This window comes from Mastigoproctus giganteus, chromosome 9, assembly GCF_048544385.1.
Source record: "Mastigoproctus giganteus isolate SK-2022 chromosome 9, ASM4854438v1, whole genome shotgun sequence".
Taxonomy (NCBI): domain Eukaryota; kingdom Metazoa; phylum Arthropoda; class Arachnida; order Uropygi; family Thelyphonidae; genus Mastigoproctus; species Mastigoproctus giganteus.
The window spans coordinates 60,290,973-60,315,506 of NC_143583.1; the positions used below are offsets into that span (position 1 = coordinate 60,290,973).

Here is a 24,534-nt window from a genome sequence, read left to right on the forward strand (position 1 = left end):
AACCCTGCCAACCTCCACATATCGTTTACAAACTTAGACATTAAGCCTGATAAACCTTCATCAATATCATTAATGAATACAGAAAACAACAATGGACCCAACACTGAACTCTGGGGGACTCCATTGATAACATTAATTCATGAAGAGCATGTCCATTGATTACCACTCTTTGTCTTCTCCCACTCAACCATCCCTTTATCTGTAGCAGCATTTTACCCTTAATGCCATACTGCTCCAATTTGTACAGTAATCTTCCATGTGCAACAGTATCAAAAGCTTTCCTAAGATCCAAGTATATGATATCAAAATTATTTTTTGCATCCTTACTTTGTGACCACATCATAGCATCCAATCAAATTGGTCAGACAAGACTTTCCCTTAACGAACCCATGCTGTGTCTGAACTATAACCAAAGTGTTGTCTAGATGATCCTGCAGTGTTTCTTTAACCAGAGTCCATTAATTTCCCTGGAAAGAAGTTAAACTAACAGGTCTGTAATTACTTGTGTCACCCTCTGACCCTCCTTTGTTAATTGAGGTCACATTTGCACTTCTGCATTCCATGGGTACCTCCTCTGAGTTCAAAGAAGCTCTCATAATTATGGCTAAGGGTTTGCTTACTTCCTTTGCGGCCTCCTTTAATATAACTGGATAGATTACATCCACCCCAGGTGCCTTTTTTATGTTTATCTTCAACAATTGCTCCTCCACCTTGTTCTCAGTTATTAAAAAATATTTAACTGACTACCATAGTTTAATACACCTCTGGTATTCCTCTCCCTGAATAACTCCTCATGTGTACATGTAGATGCAAAATACTTATTCAGTTTGTTAGCTACCTGAGCAGGATCATCAACAGTTGAACCATCGATATCAAGTGGACCAATCTGATTCATCCCCTTCCTTCTAGAGTTTACATAAGTAAAGAACTCTTTGCTGTTTTTCTTTGCATCCTTTGTCAAAGATTTCTTGTAATCTGCCTTTGCCTGCCTAACTTCCTTTGTGACTTGATTACAGATTAGCTATTATATCTTTGATTTGAAATTATTGTTTTTTTAAAACTTTTGATTTAAATTTAGTAGTATAACATTATTTTGTGATTTTCTAATTAATTTGGTGTATTTATTTTTTGGTGTATTTATCTTTACTCGGCCTTGTAATTGCATAAAAGTATCGGTAAGGGTATCCATGTGTTTGCAACTCCGCTGAACGAGAAGTTCTTTAGCCATATTTAGCCACTTGATTGAATATTTTTTTACATCGAATTATTTCTGTAAGTAGCTTATAGACGTAGTAAGGATCGTTAGTTTATTCTGAATTGAGACAGCGAGATTTGAAAGTTAATTAATACTTAAGTGTCCGTAGATTACCGTTCGTAACTTTCCCGCGTTTGTGATACAATAGTTATATACCGTACTAGATAGCGTTAGTTGAACTTCGTTAGCAGTTAAATTGTACTTTTAAATAAATACATATAACGACTTAGATTACAAACGTAATATAATTAATTATATTTAACATAATTAATAACATAACATAATTAATTATAATTAATTAATTAATTAATTAATTAATTAATAGAATCATGACTCAGACAAGAGCAGCAAAGCAAAAGGCTCAAGCTAATGGAAGTGCTGTGGCTCAGAGTAGAACTGAGGGGGGCAGTTGTCCTCTGACTCACAGCCTTATAAAATGCACTGTATGCTTGATGTTTGCAGAGCAATTGGGTACGGAACATGATACTGCCATGGGGGATGTCTTGGTGTGTGCGCGATGCAAGGAGTGTATCGATATCAGGCAACAACTCAGCGTTCTTGTGGGCCTATATGAGAGCTTGAAGGACAGGGTGGATGCCCTCGAAGAAACTAAATTGAGGGGCCCATCAAGCTCTCAGCTGCCCACATCAACGCCAGAGCTTGCACTTGGGCATCACGTGACACAGAGGCAACCCCCAAGGCAGAATGCGCTGGTCCCGAAGGAACTAGTAGTTGTTGGTGACTCTATTGTCAGGGAAATGGGGAACATGCTTTGTAAAAAGGATAGGTGGAACAGGACCAGGGTATGTCTGTCAGGGGCAAAGGTTGATGACGTTGTAGAGCGAATATCATCTTTTAAGGGCACAAAAGGTGATATAGTTGTACACGTTGGCACTAATGATATTAAGAGTAGGAGACCGGCAGAATTACTTAACAAGTACAGGTCACTGTTGAACAAAAGCCGAGAATTAGGGTTGAATTTGAAAGTGTCTGCAATTCTGCCCAGACACGATAGGAGGGAGTATATGATGAGAGCCTTGTCGATCAATTCGGCCCTTGAAAGATTGTGCAAGGCTCAAGGGGTAGAATTTTTTTCAGCCTGGTCTGTACTTGTTAACAGGAGAAACTGCTTCTACAGGGATGGGATACACTTAAATAGAAAGGGTGCAAGAATATTTGCTGATGCTATCGAGGCAGTGTTAGTTGGGTCAGAAAACTGCTAGCTTGGGGGGATACAAAGACTAATAGATTGACAGTAGCCACTGGCAGAGGTGAAAGTGATTCTTGCACTGCTTCTATTAGAATGAGCAGAAGCCTGAAAAACAAGATGCATGATATTTCAGAGACTGCTGGGAGCCATTGCGGTACAAGTAAACACATGGGTTGTGTTAGGGTAGCTAAGAATAGAAACAGGTGAAGGTATACTTGCGTGTACACCAATGCTAGGAGTTTAGTAAATAAATTTGATGAATTTGAGGTATTGCTCAAAACATCAAAGGCAGATATTTTTGGGATATCAGAGACGTGGTGTCACACAGATATAAGGGATGCAGAACTGGAATTTGGGGAGTACAACGTCTACAGAAAGGATAGACAGGATAGGAAGGGGGGAGGGGTTATGCTATTAGTTAAGAAACACATAAAAACCAAGGAAGTGAAGCCAGTCGACATCGCTGTGTTGAGTCAGTTAGGTGTGACATAAGCATTGGGAGATCAAAATTGAGAGTAGGAGTGTGCTATAGGCCTAATGACTCTGATGAGTATAATAAGAAACTGTACAGGGAAATAGAGTGGGCCAGTAAATCAGAGTCTTATAATGGGAGATTTTAATTTCCCAGATATTGACCGGAATTTGGGGCCTGGTCACTCACACACTAGCAGGGCTTTTGTGGATTTATTGGATGATTGTTTTCTACATCAGCATGTTTGGGAGGCAACTAGAGGGAGTAATACTCTTGATTTGATTATCAGCAGTGATTCTTCATGCATTAAGAATCTGCAGATAAATTGAACCGCTAGGTGGCAGTGATCACAGTGTGCTGAAGTGGGATTTACTCAAAGAGGTAACTACCATTAGGGGTAAAGGGAAGGGTTATTGCTTCCGTAAAGGCGACTACGATGGACTGAGAGAGTATTTAAATTCTATACAGTGGGACCAACTGATGATGTTACCAACAGCAAATTCAAAATGGGAAGCATTCAAAGAATTAATCTTGGAAGCTACTAGGCTTTACATACCAACTAAGAAATATTGTTCAAGGTTTAGGCCAAAATGGATATCAGATGAACTAATGAGGCATATGGCAGAGAAGAAAAATGCATGGGATACTTACAAATTAACACATGACACAGAAGCCTATGATAGATACAAGTTGATATGCAACCAAGTTACAAAGGAGGTTAGGCAGGCGAAGGCAGATTACGAGAAATCCTTGGCAAGGGATGCAAAGAAAAACAGCAAAGAGTTCTTTACTTATGTAAACTCTAGAAGGAAGGGGATGAATCAGATTGGTCCACTTGATATTGATGGGTCAACTGTTGATGACCCTGCTCAGGTAGCTAACAAACTAAATGAATATTTTGCATCGACATTCACACATGAGGAGTTATTCAGCGAGGGGAATGCCAGAGGTGTATTCAACTCTAGCAGTAAGCTACAGAATCTTGAAATAACTGGGAGTAAAGTGGAGGAGAAACTGTTGAAGATAAACACAAGAAAGGCACCCGGGGTGGATGGGATCTATCCAGTTATATTACAGGAGGCAGCAAAGGAAGTAAGCAAACCCTTAGCCATAATTATGAGAGCTTCCTTGGACTCAGGGGAGGTACCCATAGACTGGAAATGTGCAAATGTGACCCCAATTCACAAAGGAGGATCAAAGGCTGACACAAGTAATTATAGATCTGTGAGTTTAACTTCTGATCCAGGAAAATTAATGGAGGCACTGGTTAAAGAAGCACTGCAGGATCATTTAGACAAGACTTCAGTTATAGCTCGGACACAGCATGGTTTTGTTAAGGGGAAGTCTTGCCTGACCAATTTGATTGGATATTATGATGCAGTCACAAAAGAACTGGATGCAGGGAATAGCTTTGATATTATATACTTGGATCTTAGAAAGGCTTTTGATACTGTTGCACATGGAAGACTGCTACACAAATTGGAGCAGTGTGACATTGGAGACAAATTGCTTCTATGGATAAAGGGGTGGTTGAGGGGGAGAAGACAGAGAGTGGTAATCAATGGACACTGCTCATCGTGGACTAATGTTATTAGTGGAGTCCCTCAGGGCTCAGTGTTGGGTCCATTATTGTTTTCTGTATTTATAAATGATATTGATGATGGTATATCAAGCTTAATGTCACGTTTGCAGACGATACGAAGGGTGGCAGGGTTGTCAAGGACACTACTGACACTATGCTGCTGCAACAGGATCTGGAAAGGTTGAGCAGATCGGCTGAGAGGTGGCAAATGAAGTTTAACATTGACAAATGTAAAGTACTACACATGGGAAACAGCAACCCCAGAGCAACGTATCAACTCTGTGGTACTACACTGACAGTGGTAGAGAATGAAAGGGACTTGGGGGTGGTTGTGCAGGCAGATATGAAGTTCTCTGAGCAGTGCAGATGGGCTGCAAGAGTAGCTCATGGAGTATTGTCAATGATATACAGGAATTTTTCCAGCAGGGATAAGGAGGTGATTATTCCCTTGTATAAGGCAATGGTCAGGCCACACCTAGAGTACTGTATACAGGTCTGGAGGCCTCATTTCAAGAAGGATGTAGAGCTGCTGGAACGAGTACAGAGAAGGGCAACAAGATTAGTGAATGGAACAAAGGGGTGCTCTTATGAAGAAAGGCTTAAGTTTTGCAAATTACAGTGTCTGGAGACTAGGCACCAGCGAGGTTCTTGGTTTTTTTTTTTTTTAGGAGCATTAGCAACTAAGGCCATATTGCTCAGGGATATGCGGTGGTTATTCTCTGACCTTTCCGCATCCTCCGTATTTGGTGGTGACGGGCTCGAACCCCGGTCTAATCAAGAAGCGTGTGCTACGCACTGCTGCTCCTTCCCACCTGGCTACGGAGGCGCCTACCACCAGCGAGGTGATCTGATAGAGGTGTATAAAGCTTTGAATGGTTTGAGCATGCTCAATGCTGATGGGATTCTTCCTCTAGCTCAGAATAATCACCTGAGAGGGCATAAATTCAAATTGAGGAAAGACAGATGTAGTATAGACGTGCGGAAATTTGCCTTAATATCCAAGCCAGCGGGCGGTTGGTTGGTGGAAGAGACTTCCATCCCTTGTAGTGGAGGTTGATAGCCTAAATAAGTTTAAGGCTCAGCTGGACAGGTATTTTGAACGAACAGAGGGGTAAAGTTGAAGTGGGTTTTTTTTTTTTTTTTTTTTTTGGCTGATGCTGCATAAGCTTGCTTTCTTGCATCAAATGCCTCTACTAATGCTAATGCTAATGCTATCATAGGCTTCTGTGTCACCTGTTAATTTGTATGTATTCCATGCATTTTTCTTCTGTGCCACCTGTTAATTTGTATGTATTCCATGCATTTTTCTTCTGTGCCACATGTCTCATTAGTTCATCTGACATCCATTTAGGACAAAACCTTGAAGAATATTTCTTGGTTGTTATGAAAAGCCTAGTGGCTTCCAAGATTAATTCATTGAATGCTTCCCATTTAGAATTTGCTGTTGGTAACAGCAAATCAGTTGGTCTCACTATATGGACTTTAGAAACTGTCTCAGACCTCTGTAGCCACCTTTATGAAAGCAAAAACCCTTCCCTTTACTCCTGATGGTAGTTACCTCTTTGAGTGAATCCCACATCAGCACACAGTGATCACTGCCACCTAGTGGCTCCTTTATCTGCAGATTCTTAATACGTGAAGAATCTCTACTGATAATCAAATCAAGAGTATTACTTCCTCTGGTTGCACCTCGAACATGTTGCTGTAGAAAATGATCCTCCAATAAATCCACAAAATCCTGTTAGCATGCCAGTGACCAACCGACAAGTTGCAGTCAATATCTGGAAAGTTAAATTGCCCTATTACAAGACATTCTGATTTACTGGCCGACTCTATTTGTGTGTAGAACTGTGTGTTGTACTTATCATAGTCATTAGGCCTATAACACACTCATACTCTCATATTCCCTTTTCCTCTGTTTATGTCACACCAAATAGACTCAACATTGCATTGTCCACCCATGTCAACTGGATGCACTTCCTTAGATTCTGTGTTTCTTGACTAACGGTATAATCCCTTCTCCCTGACCAACCCACAAGTTCCATTCAATATCTAGGAAATTAAAATCCCCTATTATAAGACAGTCTGATTTACTGGCCCACTCTCTTTTTCTGTATAGCTGTTCATTATACTAATCAGAGTCATTAGGCCTATAGCATAGTCCTACTTTCAATTTTGATTTCCCAGTGCTTATGTCACACCAAACTGAATTTGGTTGTCCTTCTCTAAAATGAGAACACCAGACCTGTATGCAGCATTCAAGATGTGACCTAACCATGGCTTTGTACAAAAGGATAGTCGCCTCCTTATCCCTGCTAGCGAAGTTGCTGTATATCATTGAAAAAACCTTATGGTAGCATGGTAATAAATCCTGGTAGCTTGTCTGCTCTGCTTGGAGAATTTCATATCTGATGGCATTACCTCCAGTTCTTTTACATTTTCCACTTCCCTGAGTGTATTAGCTTACTCTAATTAATGTCATTAATCACCCAGACAACCTTTGTATCATCTGCCAATTTAGACATTAAGCCTGATATATCTTCATCAATATCATTAAGAAATATTAAAAAAAATGATGGGCCCAGCAATGTTATAAATACAGTCCATTCCGGTTATTTGGGACACATTGGGACTAGTGCATTTTGGCCCGATTAAGCGGCTGCCCCAATTATCCGAAGGTTCATGTAAATAGTTAAAAATACAATGTACCCCCCCCCCTTTACAATTAGTTCACTGTACAATCAAATCATGTTACGACGAACTCACCATGGTAAAGTACTGTTCACTATACAATGTGTAGTAAGCGCCAGTCATTGTGATCACGTTTTTGAATTGAATTTTAATTCTATTAAACAGCGATTCTAATTAGAGAAAATATGAGGAATATTATCCACAGGCTATAAAAGTAAAGATATATTAAGCACAAATTTAGCCTTTCTTACCTTACCAATTAAAAAATTAAATGATACGTGAAAATCGGAATAATTAATATGTACTATAATATGTACATACGAACTAGTTGATATTTCTGTTCACTGACATTTGTGGGCGGAGGTTAAAATTTAACACAGTAAAAAGATAAGCAATCAATAACAAAGAACACGGCACGCACAAATTGCAAGTAACATAATATGCGCAAGTGAGAACGGAGTAACGAGTTACAAAGCTTTAAAAATAGGAATGAAGAGAAGATCTGAAAATTAATTTTTTTATATGATTGAAGATTTCACGGAAGCGTAAACACATTTCACCATAATAACCCACAGAATTCCAGCTGTCGGTATCGAGTTTACTGTCCGTTTATGATAGATTTCACTAACAGAAAAGCTCAATAAACAGGTGACTGCTAATTGTTTTTATTGTTTTAAGGTTGTGACCTCCAGAATTTTGACCGAACCATGTGGTACCGTCGGAGGCAATCGTAGGGTAATCTCCAGTGCTGCAGTCTCCTGCCCTGATTAAACGGCATGCTGTCCCAATTAAGCGAAGTAAACCCTGGCTATTTTCTCGATTGGTTTCTGTTTTTTAAGACTTTCCCCAAATAAACGGCTGCCCCGATTAACCGGTGGCCCAAATAACTGGAATTCACTGTATATGGACTATCAAATGTCTTTGAAAATTCATTTCTTTTATTGCCATCTCAGTTTTTTTTTTTTTTCTCCCCCTCAAAATTTGGATATGTATAGTAGTAGTGATAGTAGGTGCAAATGGTTCAAGAAAACAAGCTTATACAGAATGGACACACACACACACGAGAATTTCATAACTGACTGCACAATTACACTTAGGTCTTTTTCATTTTCCACTACCCTGAGTATAGTACTACACAGTTGGTACGTTACTCTGGGGTTACTGTTACTCATATGGAGTACTTTGCATTTCTCCCACCGGGCCAAATATTCTGACTTCTTGCCTGTCTTTACTGATGGCTCGAAGTCGGAGTTGTCTGTTGGATCTGCTGCTATCTTTCCATGTCGTTCTATATCTGGAAAGATTCCCCATGAATGCAGCATATATACAGCTGAGTTGTATGCTATAGAGTTAGCCTTGGACCACATTAAAACCCATAGGTATCAAAGGTGTATGGTGTACACTGACTCTCTAAGTACACTGCAGGCTTTATCGGGTATGATCCTTATCCATTTGTGACCCGGATACAGCTGATGCTACACTCTATGTCTGAGTGTTCTTTTGACATCTGTTTCTGCTGAATTCCAAGCCACATTGGGATCGGGGGAAATGAACTAGCAGATGCTGTGGCCAGATCACCAGAACCCCACAACACTTATTGCCTGTTAGTCCCCTATACAGACTACAGGCAGCTAATACACACTAAATTACTCTCCCAATGGCAACAATCTTGGCATGAACAAGTCACAAACTTTATCAGATAAAGCCTGTAATCCGACACTGGCAGTCTAGTCTGTGCAGGAACAGCAGAGAGGAAGTTGTTCTAGCTCACCTCCACATAGGACACAGTCATCTTACACATGCATTTCTGCTGAGGGCAGATGACTGTCCTATGTGTGAGAATTGTGGTACCGCTTTAACCATTTATCATATTTTAATTGAGTGTCCACGCTATAAACACGAGCGTGTTTTATATTTTACAGCTTTTAGTCATCTGGCTGAGCCTTATACACTCAGTCAGATTTTATCTGACAACGACGACTTGTCTTCTGTTTTTAGTTATTTAAAGTCAGTTAACCTTTATACTTGTATTTAAAATTTACCATTTTATTGCTATATTTTTATTGTTATATTTTATAGAATTTTTATGCCTTTATTGTAATATATATAGTGTGACATAATGACCTAATTTTTTAGGTCACTAAAATTAATTCTATTCTTTTATGACCTGGTTTTGGTTCACTATAGCCTCAGCAGCTAATGCGCCAATAAAACCCAAACCAAACCAAACTTTGCATTTTTCAGCCCAATTGCCTAACGTTTCTAAATCCTGTTGCTTAGCATACCATCATTAACCACATTGCCAACCTTTGTATCATCTGCAATTTTGGATATTAAGCTGGATATGTCTTTGTCAATATTATTAATAAATACAGAAAACAACGATTGGTCCAGCACCGAATCCTGAGTGACTCTGCTAATAACATTATTCCTCGAAGAGCAGTTCCCATTGATAGCCACTCATTGTCTTCTTCCACTTAACCATCCCTTTATCCATAACTTACCTTTAATGGTGCATTGTTCCAGTTTGTACACCCGTCTTTTATTCTGCAACATTATCAGATGCCTTCCTGAAATCCAGGTATATTATCAAAATTCTTTTTTTGCATCCAGTTCCTTGGTCACAGCATCGTAGTAACCTATCAGATTGGTTAGATAAGACCGTTCCTTAATAAATGCATGCTGTGACTTCAGTATAATTGCATTCCTCTCCAGATGGTCATTCATTACTTCTTTAATCAGTGACTCCATTATTTTTTCTGGAACAGATGTTAAGCTAACAGGTCTGTAGTTACTCACTTCCCCTTTTAACCCCTCCATGATTTGGGATACATTGGTACATCTCCAATCCATAGGGACCTATCCTGAAAACTCAACCACCAAATGCAGTACAAGAGAAAATGGATCCTGAAACCAAGGAGGTATCTGATGAATCAGTCTTGTAACTCTTTGCAGCAGAAGAAATGGACACAGGACAGCATCCATAATTCACCAAAAAAGATAAATCCAAGGCCCTTGAGAAAAGTAGGCCCTCAGCACTTTGGAAGCCAACCAATGGGTTCATTAAGCCCAAGTAATGATTAAATTCTTACAGTGGAATTGCTGTGAATTCCAGCAAAGTGCAGAAGACATCAAGGCACTCCTGCAAAAGCATGAACCAGCCTGCTTTGCTTACAGATGATGCTCACAAATGATGAACGTGCCACAATTCTATCCTTGTGAATAATACATTACTATTATTCATAAGGATAGAATTGTGGATGGCCCTACTTGTGGAGGGGTTTATTCTCATGGACCACAAGACCCCCCCTCCTTTCGGCCTTTGTGACTTACAACCAGAATATAAGCTGTAGCATTTCGCTTTACGGGAGGAGTTATCCTTGTGGGCAATCAGACCTTCCCTTTCAACCTTTGTGGCCTATAACCAGCATAGAGGCTGTTCCAATTCACTTTTAGTGGGGATTTTATTTACAATCTGCTCTATTTATGACCTGGGATTGATATTCCATAGAAAGACCTTGATGATCTTGTTATGCTGTTTCTCCACCCCCCCACTACTTCTTGGAGATTTTAATGGACATAATGCCCCATGGGGTAGTGCTGACAGCAATGGAAGGAGACAAGTGATAGAGCATATGTTTACTGACATTTACCTCTCCCTTCTAAACGTGGGAACAAACATCCTCTTCCACACATGCCTATCCATATGTTTTCTGCTATTGATCTTTCTGTCTGCTTTTCTTAACTCCTCCCATCACTTACTTGGGAGGTGGAGGAGAACCCATATGGAAGTGATCACTTCCCTATGATAACCACCCTAATTGGTGGATGGCTGTGTCTTCCCTTTAGGTTACAGGCTCCTGGCTGACAGTGGTGATGTCGAGGTCCTGTCAGTGATGCAGTCCTGTATATCGCAGAAGGTATTGTCCACACCCCAGCAGTTGCAATTCCAAAAACAACTATACAGTTTCCACCATTTAGCAAGAAAAGCCCAAAACAAAGCATGGGGATATTCTGCCAATATTCCACCAATAAAATTTAATATCCTTTAAAGTTGCACTTACCGAATCGCTCTATATATGATGTCTGAGACAAAGGGAATCATAGATCCATCTTACCTCCTCCATAATCCAGGCTGCTAGCTTAAAAGTAATCTGGGATAAAGTTCAGAAAACAAAGAGAAAATATCCACTATGCCTTTCAGTGATCCTCAAGCACAATGGATGTCCATTGGAGCTACAACTGCAGTTGCAAATACCCTAGGAGAATAATTTCCTGGAAAGATTGTGCAAGGCTCAAGGGGTAGAATTTTTTTCAACCTAGTCTGTACTTGTTAACAGGAGAGACTACTTCTACAGGGATGGGATACACTTAAATAGAAAGGGTGCAAGAATGTTTGCTGATGCTATCGAGGCAGTGTTAGGTGGGTTGGAAAACTGCTAGATTGGGGGGATACAAGGACGAATAGATTAACATTAGCCATTGGCAGAGGTGAAAGTGATTCTTGCACTGCTTCTATTGGAATGAGCAGCAGCCTAGAAAATAAGATGCAGGATATTTCAGAGACTGCTGGGAATCATTGGGGTACAAGCAAACACATGGGTTGTGTTAGGGTAGCTAAGAAAAAGAACAGGTGCATATATACTTGTGTGTACACCAATGCTAGGAGTTTAGTAAATAAATTTGATGAATTTTGAGGTATTGCTCAAAACATCAAAGGCAGATATTGTTGGGATTTTAGAGACGTGGTGTCACACAGACATAAGGAATGCAGAACTGGAATTTGGGGAGTACAATGTCAACAGAAAGGATAGACAGGATAGGAAGGGAGGAGGGGTTATGCTATTAGTTAAGAAACACATAAAATCCAAGGAAGTGAAGCCAGTCGACATCGCTGTGTTGAGTCAGTTAGGTATGACATAAGCATTGGGAGATCAAAATTGAGAGTAGGAGTGTGCTATAGGCCTAATGATTCTGATGAGTATAATACGAAACTGTACAGGGAAATAAAGTGGGCCAGTAAATCAGAGAGTCTTATAATGGGGGATTTTAATTTCCCAGATATTGACTGGAATTTGGGGGCTGGTAACTCACACACTAGCAAGGCTTTTGTGGATGATTGTTTTCTACATCAGCATGTTCGGGAGGCAACTAGAGGGATAATACTCTTGATTTGATTATCAGTAGTGATTCTTCATGCCTTAAGAATCTGCAGATAAATGAACCACTAGGTGGCAGTGATCACAGTGTGCTGAAGTGGGATTTACTCAAAGAGGTAACTACCATTAGGAATAAAGAGAAGGGTTATTGCTTACGTAAAGGCGACTACGATGGACTGAGACAGTATTTAAATTCTATACAGTGGGACCAACTGATGATTTTACAACAGCAAATTCAAAATGGGAAGCATTCAAAGAACTTATCTTGGAAGCTACTAGGCTTTACATACCTGCCTACTAAGAAATAGCGACTAATACCAACTAAGAAATATTGTTCAAGGTTTAGGCCTAAATGGATGTCAGATGAACTAATGAGACATATGGCAGAGAATAAAAATGCAAGGGATACATACAAATTAACACGCGACACAGAAGCCTATGATAGATACAAGTTGATCTGTAACCAAGTTACAAAGGAGGTTAGGCAGGCGAAGGCAGATTACGAGAAATCTTTGGCAAGGGATGCAAAGAAAAACAGCAAAGAGTTCTTTACTTATGTAAACTCTAGAAGGAAGGGGATGAATCAGATTGGTCCACTTGATATCGATGGGTCAACTGCTGATGATCCTGCTCAGGTAGCTAACAAACTAAATGAATATTTTGCATCGACATTCACACATGAGGAGTTATTCAGCGAGGGGAATGCCAGAGGTGTATTCAACTCTGGCAGTAAGCTAGAGAGTCTTGTAATAACTGAGAGTAAAGTGGAGGAGAAATTGTTGAAGATAAAGACAAGAAAGGCACCCGGGGTGGATGGGATCTATCCAGTTATATTACAGGAGGCAGCAAAGGAAGTAAGCAAACCCTTAGCCATAATTATGAGAGCTTCCTTGGACTCAGGGGAGGTACCCATAGACTGGAAATGTGCAAATGTGACCCCAATTCACAAAGGAGGATCAAAGGCTGACACAAGTAATTATAGACCTGTGAGTTTAACTTCTGTTCCAGGAAAATTAATGGAGGCACTGGTTAAAGAAGCACTGCAGGATCATTTAGACAAGACTTCACTTATAGCTCGGACACAGCATGGTTTTGTTAAGGGGAAGTCTTGCCTGACCAATTTGATTGGATACTATGATGCAGTCACAAAAGAACTGGATGCAGCTTTGATATTATATACTTGGATCTTAGAAAGGCTTTTGATACTGTTGCACATGGAAGACTGCTGCACAAATTGGAGCAGTGTGGCATTGGAGGCAAATTGCTGCTATGGATAAAGGGGTGGTTGAGGGAGAGAAGACAGAGAGTAGTAATCAATGGACACTGCTCATTGTGGAATAATGTTATCAGTGGAGTCCCTCAGGGTTCAGTGTTGGGTCCATTATTGTTTTCTGTATTTATAAATGATATTGATGATGGTATATCAAGCTTAATGTCCAAGTTTGCAGACGATACGAAGGGTGGCAGGGTTGTCAAGGACACTACTGACACTATGCTGCTGCAACAGGATCTGGAAAGGTTGAGCAGATGGGCTGAGAGGTGGCAAATGAAGTTTAACATTGACAAATTTAAAGTACTACATATGGGAAACAGCAACCCCAGAGTAATGTATCAATTCTGTGGTACTACACTGACAGTGGTAGAGAATGAAAGGGACCTGGGGGTAACTGTGGAGGAAGATATGAAGTTCTCTGAGCAGTGCAGATGGGCTGCAAGAGTAGCTCATGGTGTATTGTCAATGATATATAGGAATTTTTCTAGCAGGGATAAGGAGGCGATTATTCCCTTGCATAAGTCAATGGTCAGGCCACACCTAGAGGTCTGGAGGCCTCATTTCAAGAAGGATGTAGAGCTGCTGGAACGAGTACAGAGAAGGGCAACAAGATTAGTGAATTGAACAAAGGGGTGTTCTTATGAAGAAAGGCTTAAGTTTTGCAAATTACAGTGTCTGGAGACTAGGCACCAGCGAGGTGATCTGATAGAGGTGTATAAAGCCTTGAATGGTTTGAGCATGCTCAATGCTGATGGGATTCTTCCTCTCGCTCAGAATAATCACCTGAGAGAGCATAAATTCAAATTGAGGAAAGACAGATGTAGTATAGACGTGCGGAAATTTGCCTTTAGCCAGCGGTTGGTTGGTTGGTGGAACAGACTTCATCCCTTGTCGTGGAAGTTAATAGCCTAAATAAGTTTAAGGCTCAGCTGGACAGGTATTTCGAACGAACAGAGGGGTGAAGTGGAAGTGGTTTTTTTTTTTTTTTTGGCTGATGCCGCATAAGCTTGCTTTCTTGCGTCAAATGCCTCTACTAATGCTAATGCTAATCACAGTCTAAAAAATGTGCAAAATGTGAAATGTTTGAGACCTGTCTAGAACAGAACGTGATCTAGCCAAGAAGGATGTCTTTGTGTGTGTGCTAGGTGCAGAGGCTGTAAAGAAATTACATGCCAAATCAGCATTCTGATGGGCATCTATGAAGTTTGAAGTGTAGGGTATGTGGCTTCGAAGAAATTAATATGAGAGCCCCATCAAGCTCTCAGCTGTCCAACTCAATGTCATAGCTCACTCCTGTGCATCAGGCAACACAGCGGCAATCTCCAAGGCAGAATGTGCTGGTCCCACAGGAAGTAATTATTGTTGGTGACTCTATTGTCAGGGAGATGGGGAATATATTATGCAAAAAGGGTAGATGGAACAGCACCAAGGTATATCTGCCGGGGACAAAGGTTGACATTGTAGGGCAGATATTATCTTTTAGGATTAGCATTAGTAGAGGCATATGATGCAAGAAAGCAAGCTTATGCAGCTTCAGCCAAAAAAAACCCACTCCCATTTCACCCCTCTGTACATTCGATATACCTGTCCAGCTGAGCCTTAAATTTATTTAGGCTATCAACTTCCACAACAAGGGATGGAAGTCTGTTCCACCAACCAACCACCCGCTGGCTAAAGGCAAATTTCCACACATCTATCCTACATCCACTCCAGCAACATCCCATCCAATCAATCCAAAAGTTTGTCAAGTTCTGCCTTGAATCTATTTAAGCTATCAACTCCTACAACGACAGATGGAAATTTGTTCCAGCAATCAACCACCCGCTGGTTAAAGGCAAACTTTTGCACATCTATCCTACAACCGTCTTTCCTCAATTTGAATTTATACCCTCTCAGGTGATTATTCTGAGCAAGAGGAAGAATTGAGCATTGAGCATGCTCAAACCATTCAAGGCTTTATACACCTCTATCATATCACCTTGCCGGTGCCTAGTTTCCAGACACTGTAATTTGCAAAACTTAAAACATTTCTTCGTAAGATCAACCCTTTTTTTTCCATTCACTAATCTTCTTGCCCTTCTCTGTACTTCTTCCAGCAACTCTACATCCTTCTTGAAATGAGGCCTCCAGAACTGTATACAGTACTTAAGGTGTATCCTCACCATTGCTTTATACAAGGGAATAATCACCTCCTTATCCCTGCTAGAAAAATTCCTGTATATCATTGATAAGACACCATGAGCTACACTTGCAGCCTGTCTGCGCTGCTTAGAAAACTTCATGTCTGCCTGCACAATTACCCCCAGGTCCTTTTCATTCTCTGCCACGGTCAGTGTAGTACCAAAGAGTTGATATGTTGCTCTGGGGTTATTGTTTCCCATATGTAGCACTTTACATTTGTCAATGTTAAACTTCATTTGCCACCTCTCAGCCCATCTGCTCAACCTTTCCAGATCCTCTTGCTGCAGCATACTGTCATTAGTGTCCTTAGCAACCCTGTCAACCTTTGTATCATTTGCAAACTTTGACATTAAGCTTAATACCATCATCAATATCATTTATAAATACAGAAAACAACAATGGACCCAACGCTGAACTCTGAGGGACTCCACTAATAACATTAGTCCATTGTTTACCACTCTCTGTCTTCTCCCCCCTCAACCATTCCTTTGTCCATAGCAGCAATTTGCCTCCAATTCCACACTGCTCCAATTTGTGCAGCAGCATCAAAAGCCTTTCTAAGATCCAAATATATAATATCAAAGTTATTCCCTGCATCCAGTTCTTTTGTGACTGCATCATAGTATCCAATCAAATTGGTCAGGCAAGACTTTCCCTTAACAAAACCATGCTGTGTCCGAGCTATAAATGAAGTCTTGTCTAGATGATCTTGCAGTGCTTCTTTAACCAGTGTCACCATTAATTTTCCTGGAACAGAAGTTAAACTCACAGGTCTATAATTACTTGTGTCAGCCTTTGATCCTCCTTTGTGAATTGGGGTCACATTTGCATATCTCCAGTCTTTGGGTACCTCCCCTGATTCCAAAGAAGCTCTAATAATTATGGCTATGGGTTTGCTTACTTCCTTTGCTGCCTCCTTTAATATAACTGGAGAGAGATCCCATCCACCCCAATTGCCTTTTTTATGTTTATCCTCAACAATTTCTGCTCTACTTTCCTCTCAGTTATTACAAAATCATCTAGCTTACTGCCAGAGTTTGCTTCACCTCTGGCATTCCTCTTCCTGAAGGGGAATGCCAGAAGTGTCAGCTTTTTGACAAAAGCTGACACTTCTTCATGCATTAAGAATCTGTAGGTAAAAGATACCTTGTTGCAACAACCATAATGTACTAATATGAAATATAATTAAAAACAACTACTTTTAAGGGTAAAGGGAAAGGCTCTTGCTTTCCTAAGGTTGACTATAGTGATCTCAGACAGTTTTTAAATTCTATGCAGTGGGTCCAAATGATGATGCTACCAACAACAAATTCTAAATGGGAAGCATTCGGGGAAGAAATTATAGAAGCTAATAGGCTCTTCATACCAATGAAGAAATTCTGTTCAAGGCTGAGACCTTAGACCAGAGAAGAAAAGTGCATGGGATGCATTATAAATTATGAGGTAGTACAGATTATGAGTTTTCTCTGGCAACAGAATGCAAGAAAAAGCAGCAAACACATCTATGCTTATATTAACAGTAAAAGGAAGGGATTGAATCACAGTGGGCCACATGATGTCAGTAGGTTAACTGTTGGTGACTCTGTTCAAGTTGCTGATAAACTGAATAGGTATTTTCATCTATTAGCTGGTCTCGACTACTCAAGTTAATTGTCCAACTACATTCACACATGAGAAATTCTTTAGGCGAGAGGATGCCAGAAGTTTCTCAAACTCTAATGGGGGAGTTAAATGACTTTGTGATAAATAAAAGAAAAGCAGAAGAGAAATTGCACCTGGGGTGGATGGAATCTTCCAATTATATTAAGGAAGGCAGCAAAGGATATAAGCAGATCCTTAACCATAATTATGAGGGTGGAGATCCCTGTGGATTGGAGATGTATGAATGTATCCCCAGTTCATAAAGGGAATCAAAAGGGGACGTGGGTAATTACTGACCTGTTAGCTTAACATCTGTTCCAGGGAAAATAATGGAATCACTGGTTAAAGTAGTAATGTAGGATCATCTTGACAGGAATGCAATTATCCTTTGGTCACAGCAAAGGATAATTGCATTTTTGTGTTTGTTAAGGGGCCATCTTGTTTAACCAATCTGATAGGTTACTGTGATGTAGTGATCTAAGAACTGGATGCAAAAATTAAGTTTGGTATTATATATTTGGATTACAGGAAGGCTTTGATACTGTTGCACATAAAGACTGGTGAGAAACTGGAGCAATGTGGTATTAAAGCCAAGTTACTGCTAGGATAAAGGGACTATTAAGAAGAAGAAGGTGAGAGAGAGAGAGAGAGAGAGAGAGATTATCAATGGGCAATGCTCTTCATGGACTAATGTTATTAGTGGAGTTGCCCGCCCCAGGGTTTGGTGCTGGGTCCATTGTTGTTTTTGTATTTATTGATGATATTGACGAAGATATATCAGACTTCATGTCCAACTTTGCAGATCAATCAAAGGTTGGCAATGTGGTTAATGCCAGTAATGACATGACAGTATGCAACTGCAATAGAATTTAGAAAAGTTAGCCAGATTGGCTGAGAAATGGCAATTGCAGTTCAACATTGGCAAATTCAGTGCACTGCATATGGGTAGCTGTAACATTAGAGTAACATACCATGGGGTACTACACAGTTACCCCCAGGTCTTTTTCATTTTCTACTGAAGGTAGTGGAAAATGAAAAAGACCTGGGGGGTAATTGTGCAATCAGACAGGAAATTCTCTGAGTAGTGCAGACATGCTGCCAGGACAGGTCATGGAGTTTTGTCAAATATATACAATAACTTTGTTAGCAGGAATAAGGAGTTGATTTTCCCTTTGTATATGACCCTGGTTAGGCAACATCTTTTTAGTACTGTAATTATGTCTGGAGGCCTCACTTTAGGAAGGATGTAGATCTGCTGGAATGGGTGCAGAGAGGGGCAACTAGATTGGTCAAGGGAACAAAAGGGTGCTCTTATTTAGAAATGCTTCAGTTCTGCAAATAGCAATCTCTGGAGACTAGGCACTTATAGGAGAAACCTGATTGAGGAATTTAAGGCCGTGAATAGATTAAGTAAGCTCAATATAAATGGCATGCTTCCTCTTACTGAGCCTACAAACATGAGGGGACATAGGTTTCAAGTTGAGGAAGTATGGTTGCAAGGTAGTGTGGAAGTTTGTCTTCAGCCAGCAGGTTGATTGTTGGAATACATTTCCATCTGTTGTTGTGGAAGTGGATGGTTTGAATGAGTTCAAGGAAGAACTAGACAAATTCTTGGAAAGTATGGATGGATGAAGTGTGTGTGTGTGTGTGTGTGTTATTTGTAAATTTTTTTTTTTTTGGCTAATGCTGTATAAGCTTTTTTTCTTGCATCATTTGCTACTACTGCTACTACATATCCAAATTTTGGGCAAAAAAACTGAGATGGGAATAAAGAAAATGAATTTTCAAAGACATTTTTCATTCTGTTTATTTATAACATTCCAGAGATTCATAATTATGTTCCTTTCTTTTTCTAAGAAATCATTGCATGGCTTTAAATGATTACCACACTGCTAGTTCAGTATCTTGTGGCTTTAAATACATTATCTTTGAGGAGTTTATTTGTGGCCCATTGAAAATTCCTTCTTTCAGTTTTGCATCTGTTATATTGGGAAAATTTTCCCTTAGGTAGTGGAGTCCACTTCCTTCCTTATGCCCTAACAAAATGCCTCATTAATCCAAACTTTATATGCAAATGTGGGAGACGGACCATTTTTGGCTCAACCAGTGGAACATATTTTATATTACTTTTCCCTGAGAAAAAGTTCTTCTGTCTTTTCCAATTATTGTATAATATAATGATTTTCTGTTGCCTAATTGTCCTACAAATAGTTGCGCAACAGAAAACAGCAGTATTTTGTGAAACCTCACTGTAGACCAGTGAGTAATACAGTTACCTTAAGATCACCACAGACATTCCATGCAGTCAAGGTACTTTACTGTACTCAGGATCTTGGATATACTTTCATATTTGTCAACTAACTGCACGAAGTAGACAAAGTGATGGAAGTTTGGTTCAAACTTCCATCACTTTGTCTTTCAGTGCGGTGCTTTATAATTTTCTGATTGGCAGTCCAAATCTATTGAAGTGATCGGTGCAGCAAGGTCTGCAACACAAAAATCATTGCTGTATGCATTGCTGCTTCCTTTATCCCATGATTTTGGGGGATCTAGTATGGCAGGTCTTCATTTTGTTGAATTGGCCTTAGCAAGTGCTACGTTAGGATATTTAATGCTATGCTTACCTTTTCTGGCCAACTCTGATATTTTAAAATTAAAAGTATGCAAAAGCATACTTCTAATTTTTTCTAGTTTGCCTCATCTGCAGATTTGTAGGAAACCCAAGTTTTGTCCTGATCACTAATCTTGCACCCAAAGTATAAGGACTATGCATGTTTATTAATACTTCAGATTTTCTTCTCAGGGTTTTTGTTATTAACTGTCCACACGTGAATTGTCAGGGTGATTCAAACACTTCCTTTGCTTCTGCTTAAACATTTAATGCAATTCTAAGCAAAACAGAAGAAAAAACAATACTCAATTGACATGCAGATAACCTGCAGTACACATACTTACAATATTGTGTTTCCATAACTGAAAGAGAGAGACAGAGAGGAGGTTGAACATGTTAACCCTCCTTAACATTACTGCCATCTATGAGCACAACAAACATTATTTGCTGATGACACAGCAGATCAGTGTCATATCTACTTCCTAAATTGTAATAAGATATACATATTATGGGCAAACACAAAACCTGTATATGTTGAAATTATGACATGATGTGGAATTTTAAGAATTATTTTGAAATCTACACCTAAAAATTGACTACCAACAGCTGATATATTAGTGGAGATAAAAATCATGTTGGCCAGTGTACTTTAGTAGCAGCTATAAAGAGAGGTGAATTTGATTCATACTCTACTTCTGTTGAGACATGAAGTAACCTAGAAAGCAGGGGGGAGGACACAAGGATGTGCAATAGTGTGTAAATTCGAATTTGAAGTATTGATTAAGTTATTAAATGACGACTTGATGGTAATATAAAAACATGATGGTATTCTGATATTGAAGATACAGAATTTGAATAGCATATTTACAGAAAGAACACTGACAATCTCTTTATTGAAAATGTAAATTTGTAGGCAATAGAGGTTTATTGTTAATAGGAATAAATATTGATTAAGAATAATTGAGTATGAATAAATACATATCGATATTTAAGAGGTATATTATGATAATCCATCTAATCAAATAAGTAATTAATGAACTACCGGAAAAGTTTTCAAGTACCTGGGATGGATCATCAAAAGTCTTGTGTTTTTAAATCTGAAGTAATTTCTGCATATAAATATATATATATTTTTTTATATTATTTTTTCTATTTATACTCTGGGACGACCAAACGGTTAGAGGAGTTTACAAGATACACAGAATACAAGAAACAGCATCTATTCAGCAGTCACGGACTTGAACTCCGGTCACTCAAGGCACGTGTACTTATGCACCCGCACACCTGACCACTAGGCTACGAGCGCATCACATATCATTCAGTTTGACATTGTTTTTATTTTTATATGGACATGTAATAATACAATTATGATTGTATAAGATTATTGAATTATAAGATAGAAATAAAGAGGAATAATTGAATAGAAATATACATTGATCCTTAATAAGAATATGTAACCGTAAACATTGCAATTTATTGTGCTACTGATTAAGTCTCTAAGATAAATAGATATGTAATGCATAGCTTTATTAATATCTTTCATTCTAATTGTACAGTGAAATGTTGTTATAATCTATCTACCTGCATTTAACCATGACTTCTGCCAAACAAATTAGAATATTGATCATTAGCAAGCATGTACATTATGATAATAAAAACTGATAAAATAAGTAATCAGTACAGGAAGGGGTTTCCTGGCGCACTATAACCTTGCTGTTTTTGTGCCACAAAAAATCAAAATCAATCAATCAGGAAGGGGTTTCAAGTATCTGTGATGGATCAACAGAAATTTTGTTTTAAAATCTGAAGCAATTTTCACACACAAATTTATCATTCAATTAGATTTATTGTGTTTATTTTTTATAAGAGTATGTAAAAATACAGTTATGATTGTATGATTTGACTAAGATTATTGAATTAATCCAGTTGTCAATTATTTAGTCACTAAAATACCCCTCCCTTTTTGTTTTCAGCGCAAAAGTCACAAGGCAGCTGAATATATACGGATGATTCAGGACAAGGACCAGTTAGAACTAGCCATAACTCAATGTATAAAAGCAGCGGGTCATGAATTTTTACCATCAACTCAGAAAATGCTCTTAAGAGTAAGCATTTTTATGATAATTAATTTTAACTGCTAGAAATGAGTATACAGTGTATCCAAGCTGACTGTACAGTATATCTAAGCTGATTGTACGGTATATCCTTGTTGATTTGATATCAGCAATTTACAAAATACAATGTATTTCAAAGTAGCTACCATTCCCTGGCCAACAATACAGAATTTTAAATTGTGCATTATCTGCTGTAATGCACAATTTTGCAATGTGAATTTGCTCCAATGTAACTGATATATTAGGGAACAATGTGAGTATGATGCGATTTTCACCTTGGCTCATGTGCAATTTTGTCTGTGAGTAACAACAGGTGAACGCAAAACCTGGCACTAAGCTGAATGTAGCGACCTCTGCAGCAATACATACATTTACGAAGCTTAAAAAATGTGAAACTTCAAATGTGGAGAGCTATGTTTCCCATTTACTGTAGTTGTATTGGTCGGAGACACACTGTTGTCATTCACTTTATTCACAAGATATTATTAACGTTCCTGAAGAAGAGAAGGCAGAACATGTAAGGATATGCTTTAAAATAGAGTTAGCACATTGATATTGTAGGCTGACTCATGTTTTCAGGTGCTCACATTTTTCTGTTTGACAGAAATTTCATGAGGCATGATAGCATGAGCAGAAGAGCACATTGCCAGAGGTCGCTACTATAAAACAATAAAAACAATTTGCAGTTCCCAGTAGTTTATGGGGCTTTTCTGTTAGTGCAATCTAATTATAAATGGATAGTAAACTTTATCTTGAACTGCATTTGCAATAATACCGATAGCTGGAATTCTGTGGGCTTTTATGTTATTATGTTGAAATGTGTTTCCCCTTCAGTGAAATCTTCAACCACATAAAAAACATAACTAAATTTTCAGAATCTTCTCTTCATTCCTATTTTTTAAGCTTCGTAAACTTGTCTCACTTATGCAATTTGTGCGTTCCGTGTTCGTTGTTATTGATTGCTTATCTTTTATCTTTTTTACTGTTTTGTCAAGGTAAAGTGCTGTATTTACTGTAATATTTATTTATTTATTGGAAATTTAAAATTTTTAAACCTGTGTTAGCAATTTTATTAACTTTTTTTAGTGTTTTACTAACCAGACTGAACATTTTTTTGAATGCTCTGCCCTGTCCCTATATTCCCCTTAGGTCCTGTTGTTTTAATGTGCGAAATACCATAACACGGAGATTTTTTGGAACACATGTACTGCATTATAGCAGAACTGACTGTATATCCATTTTAGTATAGCTTATTCAAAATATGTTACAATGTAATTTGGAGTCTGAGTTCAGTACTGAGAATAGACTGCCAACATCAACTACAGGCAAACATTGTTATAAGAAAATTGAAATGAGCTGTATTGAAAATATTTTTTCATAACTTTATAGCATAAAACTAACAAATGGAACTGAATTTTATCCACTATTATAATGGTTCTCAATCTACTGAGATCTACGGACCCCTTCAAAAATCAAAAAAAGTTTATGGACCCCTACACTCTCTCTCTCTCATACAGTATATGCATATGTTTTCTAGTGTTCATACATATATATAAAATATTTTGTATAATATTGAAGATAATAATATATAGAAGGTAATTCGAGCAGACAATACCAAGCTGGATTTAAAGAAACGCAAGGGATATAAATATATATATAAAAAAAAATTTATATATTTATATATATATATATATATATATATATATATATTCTGGGTGGTTGGCCCCAGTTGAAGTCATCTAGATTGTCGGTAAAAAGCGATAATAATTCTTTTTTTTTTTTTTTTTTTTGCGTTTTCTTAGGTCCCTGATGGTATTATTATTGGATTGATTTACTTTTTCTAAAAATTTTTTATATTATCCTTAATATTCTATAGACATTATGTGGGTGTATTGCGTGATTGTTTGCAACTGCATTGAACCATAAATATTAGTTACATATTAGTTACAGTTATTGTCGTTTTAACTTTCTTTCTTTCCTTTTTTATCAATATTTATAAATATATATATATATATATATATATATATATTTTCGCCTTTATATATATATACAGGGTGTCTCAAAAATATTGGTACAAACGTTAGGGGAGATAGGTAACATCTATAGGAATGTGAATCGCATAGGAACCCATAACCGGAAACGTCACCGTAAGTCGGTAAAAGGCGCTGCTCATCAGTTCACGAGAGGGGAAAATTTCTGGTTTACTCATTGAAGCAGTAGTCGCCACACGAAGAGCATGCATCGATATACGAACTGTGAGCTGGCAGACATGCACCTAGTGTATGGATTAGCAGAGAGCAATGGACGAGCTGCTCAACGAATTTATGGAGAACGCTACCCAGACA

At 38.5% G+C, this 24,534-nt stretch overlaps 1 protein-coding gene across 3 annotated transcripts in view; it reads left to right on the forward strand.

The window, feature by feature from the left end:
- Vps16A (vacuolar protein sorting 16) overlaps window positions 1–24,534 on the forward strand; it is a 489,369-nt gene that overhangs the window by 218,070 nt on the left and 246,765 nt on the right. For 2 of the 3 annotated variants that reach the window (XM_090381825.1, XM_090381826.1), the window contains one exon: window positions 22,049–22,180. The exons of the other annotated variant lie outside the window; for it this stretch is intronic. In XM_090381825.1, coding sequence (XP_090237951.1) covers window positions 22,049–22,180 — 132 coding nt within the window. The remainder of the gene's footprint in view (window positions 1–22,048; window positions 22,181–24,534) is intronic. 3 annotated transcript variants of the gene reach the window in all.